The sequence below is a fragment of the Passer domesticus genome, chromosome 6, assembly GCF_036417665.1.
Source record: "Passer domesticus isolate bPasDom1 chromosome 6, bPasDom1.hap1, whole genome shotgun sequence".
Taxonomy (NCBI): Eukaryota; Metazoa; Chordata; class Aves; order Passeriformes; family Passeridae; genus Passer; species Passer domesticus.
Genome location: NC_087479.1, coordinates 29,332,349 through 29,347,313, shown reverse-complemented (window position 1 = coordinate 29,347,313; position 14,965 = coordinate 29,332,349). Strand labels below are relative to the sequence as shown.

General features: G+C 36.7%; 1 protein-coding gene across 5 annotated transcripts in view; it reads right to left on the bottom strand.

Moving 5' to 3' along the window:
* Positions 1-14,965, bottom strand: part of STXBP6 (syntaxin binding protein 6) — a 92,457-nt gene that overhangs the window by 53,512 nt on the left and 23,980 nt on the right. For 4 of the 5 annotated variants that reach the window (XM_064424085.1, XM_064424087.1, XM_064424083.1 and 1 more), the window contains exon 2: positions 3,951-4,136. In XM_064424085.1, coding sequence (XP_064280155.1) covers positions 3,951-4,104 — 154 coding nt within the window. In that variant the 5' untranslated portion in view covers positions 4,105-4,136. Of the gene's footprint in view, positions 1-3,950; positions 4,137-14,965 lie in introns of those variants that run through there. The other variant, XM_064424086.1, reaches the window with a different exon arrangement.

Here is a 14,965-nt window from a genome sequence, read left to right as displayed (position 1 = left end):
ACTAAGATAGGATAGTCAAGAAAGAAGCTTGTTTGGTTTTTTCCTTTGTTCTGATAAAAGGAATTTGAATTTCACAACAAAACACAATACGAAACTTGTATTGAACTTTGTTCAGTCCTTGATGAGCACCCAGTCTGTGCTCAGATGTTCAGCCATCCAAGTCTGGGTCTGTGGGGTTGGGCAAAGCACCACAACCGGCCTGCAGCTGTCTGCAAACAGCTGTCCAGGTCAGAGCTTGCAGAGCACTGGACCATCATTTGGCTGGTGTGCTCTTCTGGGCTGACCAAATCTGTCAGTCATGACCTTTTTTGTATAAATAATCAAACATTCAGTAGAGTCTGACAGATCTAAGTGGGTCAGATTGGAAGTGAGTATGATGAACACTGAAGTAACATTCTCACATCATTTAAACAGAGGGGAAAATACCACCCCCTGGTGAGTAGGCCAATGACCTATATTTCTGAAGTGACTGTTTAAGTATTTTATACTTAATTCAGAATTCTAAATAAGGCTAAGAACTATTTTAAACAATTATGTTTCAATTATATAAGACAATGGTGATAAAATGAAAACTTAGACCTGATCCAATAACTCTCACTAGGTCTGCTAGTGTGGAGGAGGTGATAAATATCCACTTTCAGCTTTGAATTTCTTGTCTTTGCTCTGTGTTAAATCTTCTTTTACATTACAAAAATCCTAGTGTTCATTTTCTCTGCTCTGCCTACAGCCACCCCACCTCTGTGTTTCCCATCTGCCTACTCCCTTCTTGTTCTTCTTCAGCTAAATAACTCCTTAAAGTCCTTAAAGATTTTTCTTGGCTCTGTTTGCCAGTTTAACTTGGCTAGCTCCAACACTAGGCTAGAAAGCTGCAGGTAACCCAGTTGCTTGGTTTCCACCAGGCTGTCAAGCAGTCTTGCTACAGCTTTCTTAGCTTAATCTGTGCCCAGTTTCAGATTACAGGCTTTAGCTATACCTCTTTCAAGCATAAATGTTTACTTCTAACCATCTCAGTATTCAATATTTTACAATCAAAAAACTCAGTACATGCTTCAAATATCTATACTAAAGAAGAATCTTCCTTACTCTCCCATCTCACTCTCCTCAATATTTGCTTCTTTTAATGGTTCACTGTCCCATCTCTGAGGCTAAGGGCATTCTCCCTGCTCAGCATCTCTAGCAACGCTTTCAGAAATTCAAATAATCAACTATGATAAAATGTTTTTTCAACCCCAAAATTCAGTTCAACATTGAAAGGAAAATATTTAACTCTGGTTATAACAATTTGTGTAATTTCTTAGTTTCAAAGTGAGCAGTAAATAGAAGTAGCTGTCACAGTGGCTGATGTTTCATTTTCTGTACTGTATCTTGGATGAAACTACAACTAGACAAGATGTTTTATATTTACACCCCCTATGGATATAAGGAGTCAGTTTCTATTCTTTCAACTGGCAAATTCTGTTCTAAAGAGTAAATTATCAAATTCCTTTAAACAAAGGCCAAAATGAATTAGTCCAAGAAAACTATGAACACAGAGATATTCCAGTCACTTTGTTTATCTAATACATAGCAAACCTGGGACAAGAGTCAAAAGGCTGATAAAGGCATTTCCAGGGAAGAGGTTGCAATACTCAGCACTAAAGCACATGTTACCTGAAATGTAAATACAAATTCAGAGCTAGCCACCATTGTGACTGCTTCGCTGGACACATTACCTCAAAAATGGAAGGCAATCAAATATATTTTGCTGTCTCAAGATACAATTCATCTTGGACTGTTTGGGGCACAGCTAAATTGCCATGACTACATTAAGTTAGCCTTACCAAATAGAAACATTTTCTGTAACAACTTTGTGTTGCAACTAAAACCATTATTGCTTCACAGCCATAAGGAATAGGCAAAAATCTCAAGTTTATCCTCATCACAATTTGTTTTAAACAGTGGCAGAAACACTTGCTCCTCAAAGCATGGTTTTGTGCCTTTGATGACTCCCGACTACATAACTAATTGTACTTGACTCTACTGAATTGCATAATCTTGCTGAGCAGACTGCTTGGAATGTGACATCAAACACAGCCAGGCAGTCCTCTCCCTAGTCACTTTTTTGCCTACTGATATTACCAGTCATACTGTACTCTCATAATATAAACTATAAATGTATATGAGAAAAATTGCTCTCAGATCTGAACCCCATGAATAGTGAGCCACATGTGAGGGTTCTTGCAATATCAATATGCAACTTTTCAGTGTCTGCCACAAAGTAATTTTATTTAGATCCTGAATGCTTCTCCTTATCATAGGTGGCAAACTCTGCTTAAGTCAGGACATCCACTATTTCTTCCTTACTCATAATATGTGTGGCAATAAAACAATAAATGCATTTAAGACCATTCACGGTCTTAAAATCCATGTTGACTGATACCTATGAATATGGGGTAGGGGAGTGGAAGGAGGGCTAAGTTATGCAGAATCAAAAAAAAAAAAAAAGACAAAAAAATCCACCTATTGAATATTTAGCCTACAGAAAATTGTAAGCATAGAGCACATCTCTAGCCTTTAATTATGAATGAGCACATCTGTAACCTTTAATCATGATGAATGTGGGTATCAAACACACGTGTATTCCAAAATTTACTGCATAGACCTAGAACATGATTGCTTTTACAAGAACACTTAGGAAAAGAATGGACCGACATTTGAAAAATATGACTGCCAAAAGAAGAGTTTAGCTTTGCTTAAATACATTAGTTATTTGAACATTTCTTTAAGAGCTGAGAGGTCTAGATTAGTTTCCTCTACACCTTGAGAGGACTGAAGCATGCAATTCTCACACAAACACAGAGTATTCCAACCACAAGTCTATGGAACAGCCTAGGGGAATCAATTTTTAAATCCTTCCTTGAAGCTCTCTGTGTGGGGAGAATGGCTGAGGTCACTTGGATTGCTCAGCCTAGAAAATAGCAGACTGAGGGAAGGCCTCATTGTGGTCTACAGCTTCCTCAGGAGGGGAAGCAGAGAGTCACACATTGATCTCTTCACTCTCATGACCACTGATAGGACCTGAGAAATAGCATGAAACTCTGTAAGGGAAGGCTTAGGCTGGGTGTCAGAAAAAGGTGCTTTATTCAGAAGGCGTTCAAACCCATGAACAGACCCCCCAGAGAACTGGTCACAGCACTAACCTGGCAGAACCCACAAAGCATTTGAAATGCTTTCAGACACATGGTGCCATTTTTGGGTTTACCAAAACGCAGGGCCAGGAGTTGGCCTTGATGAACTTTGTGGGTCACTTCCAACTCAGGATACTCTATGATCCTACCATGACAAGCAAAATACTCAGCTGTAAATGAAAGGTCTTCTGTTTTGTCTCACTGACCTCAGTATGCATGTGCATTTCCTCTCCAGCTTGTATTTTAACAGAAGTATTTGTACATATATATCTAAACAGCATCTCATCCAATAACATACAGTGAATGTATACTTTTTGGGCAGATGTGTGATGTGCTAGTTGTAAAGTCACTGAGTTTTACGTCCTATGCTTTGAAAGTTTTAACATTATTTAAAAAAATAACACCAGAATTTGAAAGAGTCATTAAACTCTCTCATTTAGTGCAAAAAGAATCCTACTTTTCTGAGAGTCATAGAACATTTCTTCTGGCCACTAGCTGTACTTCCAGCAAGATGTACACACTCAAAGGGAGCAAATTATACGCCTGGGCTGCGAGAACACCTAGGGGTTTTTAAACAATGAAACCACATGTTCAACTTATTATAATATATAAATATAAATAGCCTAGAGCACATGGTTCCTCAAGATAAAAGGTATAAGTGCTATAATTCTCTCAATACATTGTGAAGATTGGAATCATCCAGCTCCTTATGGCTACAGATAACAGCTAATCAGTTAATGAAAGATAAACAAATAACTGGATGTCAAAAGTCATTAAACTTACCTGACAGGCAGATGTATGTTAAATATTCACCCTGACCCCCAGTAGCTAGAAAAGGAATCTTTTTTTTTGTTCTTCTTTTCACTTGAACAGCTCCCAGCATCCTTTCATCATGTGGGGCAAAAATCTCTTTGCTGATTGCAGATTTGGCATTCATTGTAGATCACAGGTATAGCAGACTGTTACTCTCTAAAAATGAAATCATAAAACAATATTAGAAACTCTAAAGTTATATCAAAGTCCACTTAACTTACTCAGGCATTACAAACTCTGACTTTGAAAGAAAGTTTTTTATGCCTCAAAGAATTTAGAAAATAATTTATTATTCATAAAGGCAGAATTTTCAAAGTATTTGAGAACAACTTCACTGAAGTTGTTCTCCACACTTCTTAAATTTGCTTATGCAAGCTTAGCTTATTTTGGGCAGAAGCACTAGCACTTCAGTATATTGCAAAATCTTCTCAGAGAAACACCCTGTTTAACTTCATGCAGCATAAAAACTTCATTAATCCCCCCTCTGATAACTGAAGGAAACTCAGATCTGTGTCCCACATACACAGGGAAAGCACTGCAAGGGCATAGGGAAGGAGCACCATGGTTGTGCTGGCACACAAGAAATCACGTTCACAGAGGACAGAGAAAGCTTCAGACTTGGTGAGACTGTTCTTCAGAAGCACTGCTCCTGGTGACAGCACTTGATTGCACAGCTCTTGCACCTCTTGCAGCTTTAGCACCTCATCCCCTCAACTCTGGAACTACTGACTGGGCAACTGCACAGGAAACAGTGTCAGAGACACCATCAGGGTCAACGCAGACAAAACCACACCTCTACTTTTGGGCTGTGTAATTTTGACCCAGGTCAGTTCCTCAATGTGTTTCGTAACAAAACAGCACAGTTGACTTAGGACAGACATTTGTCTCAGGAGAGACATACACATTTGTAGAGGAAAAATTATTGCAGAGAACAGGGAGGGAGGAGGGAAGCTGCTTAGTCACACACATCCCAAAAAACAAACCTCGCCAACCTCACTGCAGCTTGCAGAAGAACCTAAGTAAAGGAGGGAGAACTGAGAGGGAACATGAACAGGTTCTTTTTGAAGCTGTAACTCCAATTAGTTCTGCATTAATGTCTTGTAACACATGCACAGGCCCCCATTCATGGAAACTGCTGAATGACACCTTTAATTGTCCCAATGTAATGACATTCCAATGCACATACATTAATTTACACATTTCTGTATTACTAAGACTTTCAAGCTGACATCCTTAGCTTTCTTAGTACAGAGATGATTATACTCAGGCCTGAACTACCTAATAATTCTGCCTGTGGGATCATTTGATATTTGTCATAATTTAAAATAAATGTAAATAAACTACATAACCAAATTAGATTATGAAACCAAGAGAGTCACAGATCCATTATTTTTTGTGTGCATACTACTAGCAAAGTAATTGCTTTAACACTTTCAGTCTCAACGTTTTGTTGTCACTCTTTATGACATTCCCTTATCTTAAAAAAATGGGAAAATTTAAAAAATAAGTACACAAGAGACAGCACAACTTAGTCCAAACTGAATTCACCACTTGCTAATTTTGGGATGCAAACAGAATCCTGTGCCCAAATAATCTCTAACTGTATACTTCAGTTAACCAACACAGTGATTTGAATTCTGACATGTTTTAGCACCAGGTCATTTACATGAATCTTTAAAAAAGTGAATTGAATTTAAAAATTGTCTCCATCAAAAGAAAAATCCAGACCAGTTTCAAGGGAACAAAGAGTGTATAATTCCTGAAAAGGCGTGATCTCATAAGTCCCAACATCTTAGTTACCTATCCTTTAACAATGAATATATCTACATGATAACAGAATCAAAAGAATCAACTTACATGTAGTTACTTAGAAAAAAGTTGTGAAAAAATGTGTTGTTTTCACATTCAACACATACTTCTCTCTTCTTCTGTGTTATAGAAATATTTGCAGAGTACATCATACCAGCATTTAAACTGTTGGGACATTGCAACTAGCTTTTGGGTTTTTTTTTTTGTTTGTTTGTTTTTTTTTCTTTTTTTAATTCAAGGCCACTGTTAACAACAATGGATTTAAACACACAGACCTCCTCCTGACTGAGCTAGAGACTGATAATCTTTGCAAAACCCAGACCTTCATGAGCCTGAAGAATTTTCAATGAATAGCTTTTTGGGAAAACACTCAGAAGTGCTGTCAGGTTAAAAGACATTCAAGTGACATTCAACTGAAAAAGTGCTTTCCAGACTGCAGTGATCTGATGCTGTTAATTCTGCAACTGAGTTGTTGAAGAGATGTTTTCAGACATTTTCTTAATGGTCACACACTGTAAAATAAAACATGACTTCAAAGATTACTCAGGGATGTAATGGCTTCCTGGATTAAGGGAAGATCCAATTTTTTCTCACCTACAGTATCACAAAATGTTAGTGGTATATTGCTGCATGCTGCTACTGGCTTTGACATTAAGCTGGTTTGTATACATTTACCAGAAGCTGTACACAGACACAGTAGATACCTGGACTGTGACTGGAACTTCCAATCCAAGTGTGGACTCCTGGCTTCAGAGATTGTGATCCTTCTGTTCCCAGAACTTGGGTTGACACAACAGCTTCAGAAGCCATAGTCAAACAATTAATCTAACACAGCATGTACCTGATACAACTGCCAAATCTGATGTGAAGACTGACACTAACACAAAGCAGAGAAGCCCATTTATTTAAAGAAAATAACTAACTGTGTCTGTGTACAAACAGACTTCTGAGATTGAGATGTCAATATAGTTTAGATGAAGTTATTTTTCATAGATCAAAAAAATCAGCAGCTGAATTCAAATAAGCAACCTTCTCTTATGCACTAGTATAAGTGTGCAAAAGACCTTTGTTTAAATAAGTAAAGCCTTCCAATGCTCCCTGTTTTCACAAGTGGAGATAATACAATCTCTGGAAGTTTTACTTAAAAATAACAATAATAAAAATATATATATATCTATCTCTACACACTTCCTCAAGGAACATGAGTCTCATTTTTTCCCATTCTCCAACAAAATCCTTCTTTTCATTAAAAAAACCCCAAACCACTATCTCTACATGCACAACTTCATGTTGTATATGCATATTTCTTTGCATAATTATGTTTTCTCTTGGTGCACATTCCACAGGACATAATCAAACCACCAGCAGTTTCCACTCAAGGCGCGTATGAACTCATGCACTGGAACACAAACTTTTTCCTCCCATTTGTACTCAGATACAAAATAAAACCCTTAAAGAAACTTTACTGGAGGATCTCTGAGCACCCTCAGACATTGCATTACTGCTTGCAACATTAACCCCTCTGAAGTAAGGGGGACTTAAAGGTTCCAGTAAACCTAAGAGTTCAAGAAGAGAGACCACATTTCCTACCTCACATGCTCTGTTCCACATATTTACTTCCACTCAAATTATTATACTGATGCTTTTGGCTAAACAAAGACTCCATTTTTCTTCTGCAATTTTTCACTCCATCTACTACAGCATTATGGAACAGGATGTCAGCATTTACACTGTGCCCCCAGCACACAGAAGAAACAGAGAGGAAAGATTCCTGTGTGGATTTGAAAAAGTGCCTGCAATGCACTGCTCATTTGCATCTTCTCACATCTTTCTCTACTACAGTTCTTCTCCATTATATTTCTATCACTAAAAGCTCCCTCTCTGAACAGCTGACTATTCCTCTAGAAGTATGTGAGGGGGCAACAATTAAAGGCAATTTCTTAAAAAGAAGATTAAATAAAACCAAGATAATTAAGCTGAATCCTTAATGCATCCCACATGTTCAACAACAAAAAAAAACTGGACGGTTTTCTGGTCAGCCAGAATCTCAGACTGTTTTCAGGCACACAGCCAGCAAATGGCTAATTTATCTTTACACCCACGTGTTTCATAGGACTCTATGCAAATAAGTGGAAAAAAGGGGATTTACAGTATCTTTGTTGAGGGTATAGGTATGCAGAAAGGAAACTAATCCTCAGCATGCAGAATTCAAATAGGAGTAAATTACAATACAAAGCAAGAATTGGAAAAGGACAAAAGTTTCCAAAAAAAAGGAAAAAATGTTCAGTATGCTAAACCTAGCTGTTTTCAAGGATCTTTAGCTTAATCACAAACAGGGATGGGCTCACAGAACAGGCTAACCACTGAAATGCTGCCTGCAGTGTGAAATCATCTGAGCAACCAACTATTCTTGGAACAGTAACTCTAGCAAGCACTCAAATCTGCTTTTAATAAAGCCACTATCCTGAAAGATGACATCTACTTAAGGAAATCATTGCAAGACACTGCTGCCAAAAGAACAGCTTTTGCTATTGTGATAGTTGCCTGGTATTTATTTGCTGGAAGTGTTTAAACTACTTTGAATATTACAGGTCATCAAAATCCTGTATTTGCTGTCATCTCGAACAACTAGCTAGTATAATTCTGAAAAAAGCAAAAAAAAACCCATTTAAAAACCCAAGGCAACTAATTTATAAATCTTTTAAGAACAAATATTAAAACATACAAGTTTTAAAAGTTGGTTTGCAATATATTTATTAAGCATAACTTTATCCTAGAGGAATAACACCAAGTTTAATTAGCTCTGCAAACAAGGATCAAATCAGTAGATCAACCTTATTCTGAAACAGTCAAGATAAAATCTTTAAAATGCTTGAACATGAAAAAAATCAGATCATCTTCTGTCAACCTATTTTCAAATCTAACTTTGCTTAAAAGATATTTATTTAAATTAGGACAATAGCAGCAGCCACTGCAGCAGCCAGAAAAATTCTATTACTTCCTATTAACATGGGCTTATGACTTTTAGAAGTATTTACTGAAAAAGCTCAATCATTCTCCAGAGTTATTTGTGGGCTGTCAAATTTCCAATTTATTATTCCAAATAACTTTTCAGCTAAGACTCGTTGATTTGAATAATGAATTAATTCTAAAATATGAAAATTATGAAATTAGAACTGTATTTCTAGCAGTTCAACCTAGAAACAAGAAGTGTGTTTTCACTTACATATGTAATTACAAAAACTGCCCAATCAAGCTGAAGAGGACATAAGCAGACTTCAGAGAGCAGAAGCTCTTAAACACGAAACTTGAATTTTACATGCTAAAGTAGTAACTTCTGTCTTTCTTTTAAGTGAAGGTTTATATTGTAGCCCACCTAATCCAAGACCAACACATGACAGAATTTACTGTAAATTTAAAATACAAGCCTAAACTTTGTTTTTAATCAAGACATTGTTTGATTATGGGAATTTAGCAGAACTGTTTACTGAAACCTTCAAGAAGCCTTGTTTGAACCACTGAATTTCTCAAAAGCTCCTAGAATAAGCAAAAGAAACATGAAAGACTACACTGGCTACCATACTGTGTGGCCTGAAAACATGTGATGTTTTTGGTCAAGAAAAAAAAATAGAAGAGGAAAACTGCACCATAATAGGATCTTACAGTCAGAAGCAGTAAATACCTTAATTCTTGACACATTTGTTCACCTGAGGCAGCAGCCTGAGGCCCTAAGCATTTCCTATAACCTTTCATTACAAGGAAAGGGGATTTGAATTCTGTGCAAGTAGTATGGACCTACAGATTTAAGAAGATAAAGAGCTCTGAATGGAATACATATTTATAAAGAGACAGTAAAAAAGTGAAGATACTTTTGAGTTTATTTCATCTGTAACACAATCTTGAAAAAAAAAAAAATACACCTTCCTCCATCACCCCACAAAAAACCCAAACATCTCCCTACAAAGACAGATTATCAGGGATATCACAGAAAGCCCATAAATGGGCAAATGAGAACCAGTCTCACTTGGATGTGGAAGACAGAGCAGCTGCTTTCATTTCTGCACTCCGCTCTGCTGAGTGAAATACATACACAGAGCATCATGGCAAGTAATACCTGTACTTCCTCAAGGCACATGCAGCAAAAGCAGAAGATGCAGTATCACTTTGCTCTTTTGAGACTGTGCCCCTAAACTGTCTCCAAATGGTACAGAAAATTAAGTAGGAGGTGACATAAGGCACCAGAAACATATTGAGGGATGGGTTACTGTACATTCCAGGTCATATTTCATGTTCTGAAAAGAAAACAGCAATTCCAGATCTAGAAACTAATGTCCTAGTAAACAGTATCACAGATCCCAGCTCACAAAAAGAATGTAATACTGAAGTGAACCTAAAATACTGCAATCTGGGAAAATCCAACTCAAATGTAAGACATAAGTTTTCTGTACTGTGATTCTGTGTGTGAACAGCTGCAGACTGCTAGTATTTTAAATAGGTGTGCAATAAAACAAATATATATTCAAGAGCTGCAGCAACCTAGACACAATTTTTCAGAATCAAAACCAGCTACAAAGAACCAAATTTACTAAAGGTGCTAAAACATGAGTTAATATACGGCTTCTCCTTTATAAGAAAAAATGGGGCTCAAGACAGTATTAAATTTTTTGGTATACTGACTCCATTATTGGTTGGCTTAAATAGAGAGGTAGCAAAAAGTCAGGTTAAAAGAAGTCTGTCTCTGTTACACAGCTATCAGAACTGTTGCCTACAGGAATATACAAAACAAATGACGCAATGCTATTACTGCAGTATAGCACCCATAACTACAACACACGAACATCACCCACTCTGTCAACACATCTCACAGGAACCAGATTCTGATTTAATAAGTACTGATAATTGAAAAAACACATTAAATGGATTTATAATTTAGTGTACAGGTTGCCAGAGAGACATATTATTCCTACAGCATCAGCTGAAGGTGTTTTAAAGAAAGAAAATGTAAAACCCCACAAAACTGTTTGACCTGACAGCTGGCACATAGTACTCTTAACACTTGCTTTCTCCAACTAGTGTAATCCAGTACACTCTGAAATCATGTTTTACAAATCCTCACAGTTCCATTTCCATTCCTCCTCACATAACTGATACTGATTCAAGTTACAGTCATCCATTAAATTAAATATCCCAAAAGAGAAGGAGGGAACAAAGTCAGGCCTCTCAGGCTAAATATTTTTAATTTTCTAAACTGCAACCTGCAACACCCACACCAGAAAAAAAATGAAAAAGTTCCTTTATATTACTTTAATGCTGGGGAAAAGTATGAAAGCATAGTAATACATTAGGACAAGACAAAAAAAACAAAACATCAAGGTATTGAGGCATTTTATTTCATCCATCTAAGGTGAATCAACATTCCTCAGTAAGTATAAACAGTGGATTTTTTCAATCACTCCAAATGCTTAAGAAGAATAACTTACTAGAAAAATTCATAATGCTTTTAAGAATGAAATATATGTGATTCTGGGGATATTAAAATCTCTGTAAGAGCAGACACACCTCTATGAACTACTACATGAATGTTTTTCTTGAGGGAAAACAAGCACTATGCAAAAGTAGTAAACCATCTGTTGGCAGTGTGATGATACTTTGCAGCAGTTAAATAAATAGTTTTCTTTTTGGCGAATAACACAACCTGAATACATTTCTGACATGCTGCATGCTTCTTTCCAAGAATCTTCCAGCAGTTACAAGCATCACTCACTTCAAAATGGACGAGTTCGACAAAGCTTGCAAAATTGCAGAGGGTTCTGCAAACTTAAGAAATTACAAACAAAAATAAAATGGTCTGATCTAGTGTTTTGTTCAAAGGATGCGAGCATGTCAGAAATTATTAAAAATGTCACCCACAGCTTCTAGCCCCAACTATGTTTGATAGCTTAGCTCTGCTCTCCCGACAGAATCCAGTTAAGAAAACCATGACTGCAAGCCGACCTTGTACGTTGAAATTTATGGGGTTTTGTGGGGTTTTTATTTTTAGTTGGTTGGGTTTTTTTAAGGACTAAACTGTTCAATCTCATAGAAAGCTGAGAAAAACCTATAAAGGAAACTACTGGCTTTTCTCCTCTCCTCTCAAGTAAGTCCTCCTTAATTATTTTCATAGTAATTTGCAATCAGTGATCAGTGACAGAATTATTTTATTTTACTAGCTAGGAAGTTTTCATCAAACATGGCAATGCAGCAGTTTTATCAAGTGATAGCCTCTTGGGAACAAGACAGTCTTCTTTCAAAATAAAAATATAAATAAAATACCACTTTCCCCTCTGCACTCCTTGAAGGAAACAAGTAGGAACTTCTTGAGGTAGGGGAAGATTTCATCAGGTTTATGGATGCAGACAAACCAGTAAGTTTTAGATTAGTATCTCTTACAGATCAGTGTGGTATTAATCAATGTATGGGGTACCTGTAAAACACATTGCAAAATTTTCCAGTTCTACATTAAATTCTGAGAACAGTATAACAGCACAGTGAAGGATGAAAGAATTACGGTAACCTAGATAGCCCAAGCAAAAAAAAACAAAACAAACTTCTCTATTTCTATTATGTCTTTTTATAGTTTGCCAAGGAAGAGACTGAAATGCCTTTATTTGAAGTGAAAATATTAGGAGAATCACATCTGTTTTGCATGCCTGAAACTAAGTACAACATGAGGGCATGAGAAGGTGGACCAAGGAGTAACACCTACATTTGTAAAGAAGCATCCTGTTCAGGGAGAGGGGACACAGCAAGACAATACAACATAAACCCTCCATATCAGTCTCTTCATATATTTAGGAGTGGTCCCATGCTTATTGCACACAGAACTCAGACCTACAGTGCCCATTTCATTTGTCAAGGTAAGAGGGCTGTTTAAAAAAAAAAACTAAACCAAACAACAAACAAAAACCATGACAAAATATACAATGTATGTCTTCCTTCAGAGAAATCCCAGAAGACAGCAGCTCAATCAATGTATCAGACACCCTTCCAACTTAAATGTCAACCACAACTTTCCAATGAATCATTTATGCTGTCTCTAAAGAGCAAGCACAGCTATGAACCCTGAAATAACAATCTCTCAGTGTATCTTCACAGGCTTATCTAAAGGTAATTTTAGCACCAAATGCACACTTGATTGATAAATACACACTTTAAAATTGAATGGCATTTTCAATTTTCCCCTATCAGATTAGTATGCGTAGTAACTGACAAGGTCCACAGCAACAAATCCTCTGCAACAATTCTGTGCCAAAATCAACTCATACAACTCACATCATATTTTACATGGCCATACCCCTAGCGAAAATGGCATCCACCCAAAAGAACAAGCACATATTCCATACAGAACTATGATTTTTATTCCACAAACACGTTCAGCACCAACAACAGGAAGAAATATATTCCATCTTTAACTAAGACATCGGAATAGAAGGTAAGGGAAAACAACTGACTGCCATACAGCCCTGGCTGTGGTATGCAGCCCTGAAAACAAATTCATGTAGATACACGTGTTTATCTCAAATCACTCTTTTTCTACCATAAACAGCCTTATGAAAATCCTCCTCCTGTGCAAAACCTAACCACCACTACACAAGGCTCTCAATTCATATGTATGAGCAACTCATACAATTGCTCAAGGACAGAAATTTCCAGTTACAGATAGGAATACTGTTTCACAGAGAAATAAATCTAGTCCCATCCTCAGCCAAAAGAAGCTTTTCAGTAACGGCTTATGCCAGATAAACTGTGTACTGTTACAAAATTAAGGGGTCAACATCCTTCATCCTTCATCATTTTCCCGATCCATTAGAACATTCAACCCATACTAAAATTTGCAGCTGCACATTAGTGTCAAAACAGTGAGACTGTGGGAGGAATATGCACTACTCTTGGCAGTAATCTACAGTTCACTGGGTTAATTCATTCTTCAAACCTTACCCTCATCTCTGCACATTCCTTTACAACCAAGCCCTGAAATTACATTCTTAAAATGTATTATTTTTGAATCCTGAACCCATTTCAGAGACAATGATATGTCCTGTTACAATGAACTTACAGACTCCTCTGCACAGTTTTTATCTTCTTCTTTCTTTACGTAACAGGACCCACAACCTCTATTAATCCTAACACCATACTTTATTAAAAGCTATTAAACTACTTTGCCTTTGTAATCCAACAATCAATGTAAGTAGTTAAAAGCAAATCCATAATTCAATAATTAATTGCATACATACAGCACCCAGAAAATTTTATAAGTATATCTTATGTTAAATCAAGTGGTGTTTTTGCTATAGGTTTTTCCTTTCATATATTTTCAAAACTCATAAAATTCATAAAAGGTATCAGCAGCATTATCTCCAGACTTGTAACTCCTCAAAATCACCCATCTAGAAATCAGCTACATTAAAAGAGAATGGTTAACTAATAACATAAATGACTCAATCAAGCTTCATTTTACCCTTTACTTTTCATTTCACACAGTCAGTAGGTAAATAAACATGACTTTATAACCTGATACTTGGCCATTCATTAGACTTAATCACTCTAACAATTTACTTCAAACATACTCATTTCATAATGGCTAACACAACAAGCAAAGAAGCTTAAGAACTTACACAGGTGGCTTTAAATTCACAATACACATTTACAACTTCCAACACCTAAAATATGCTTGCATGTTTAAGATATATAGGAACTTATTAAGACAAACAATATACCTTGAGAAACTGACATTAAGGCTTATTTCTGTGGATTGTTGATCTACATTGAAAACAGCACTTTGCCAACATTAAGTACATAATAAACAAAAAGCTCACTACATCGGCCTTAAAGCACTAGCTATCCAGATAAGCACCATGAGCACAGGTACAAGGAAAGTAAGATGTAGGTGAAATAAATATATGTTTGTAAAAACAGTATGGATACAGCCAAGAAACTTCAGAGCAATCAGCTTCCTGTGAGGAAGGGATGGGACACAGAGGATATTGGCTGAAATACCAGTAAAACTCAAGTATAACTCCAAGCACAACAGGCCCTTGATTTAGAAGCATTTGGCAAGTGACACAGTAACAAACTACTTTACCACAAGACATTAACAAAGACGTCTCCGCATGCCAGACAAAAGGGTAAAACTTCTT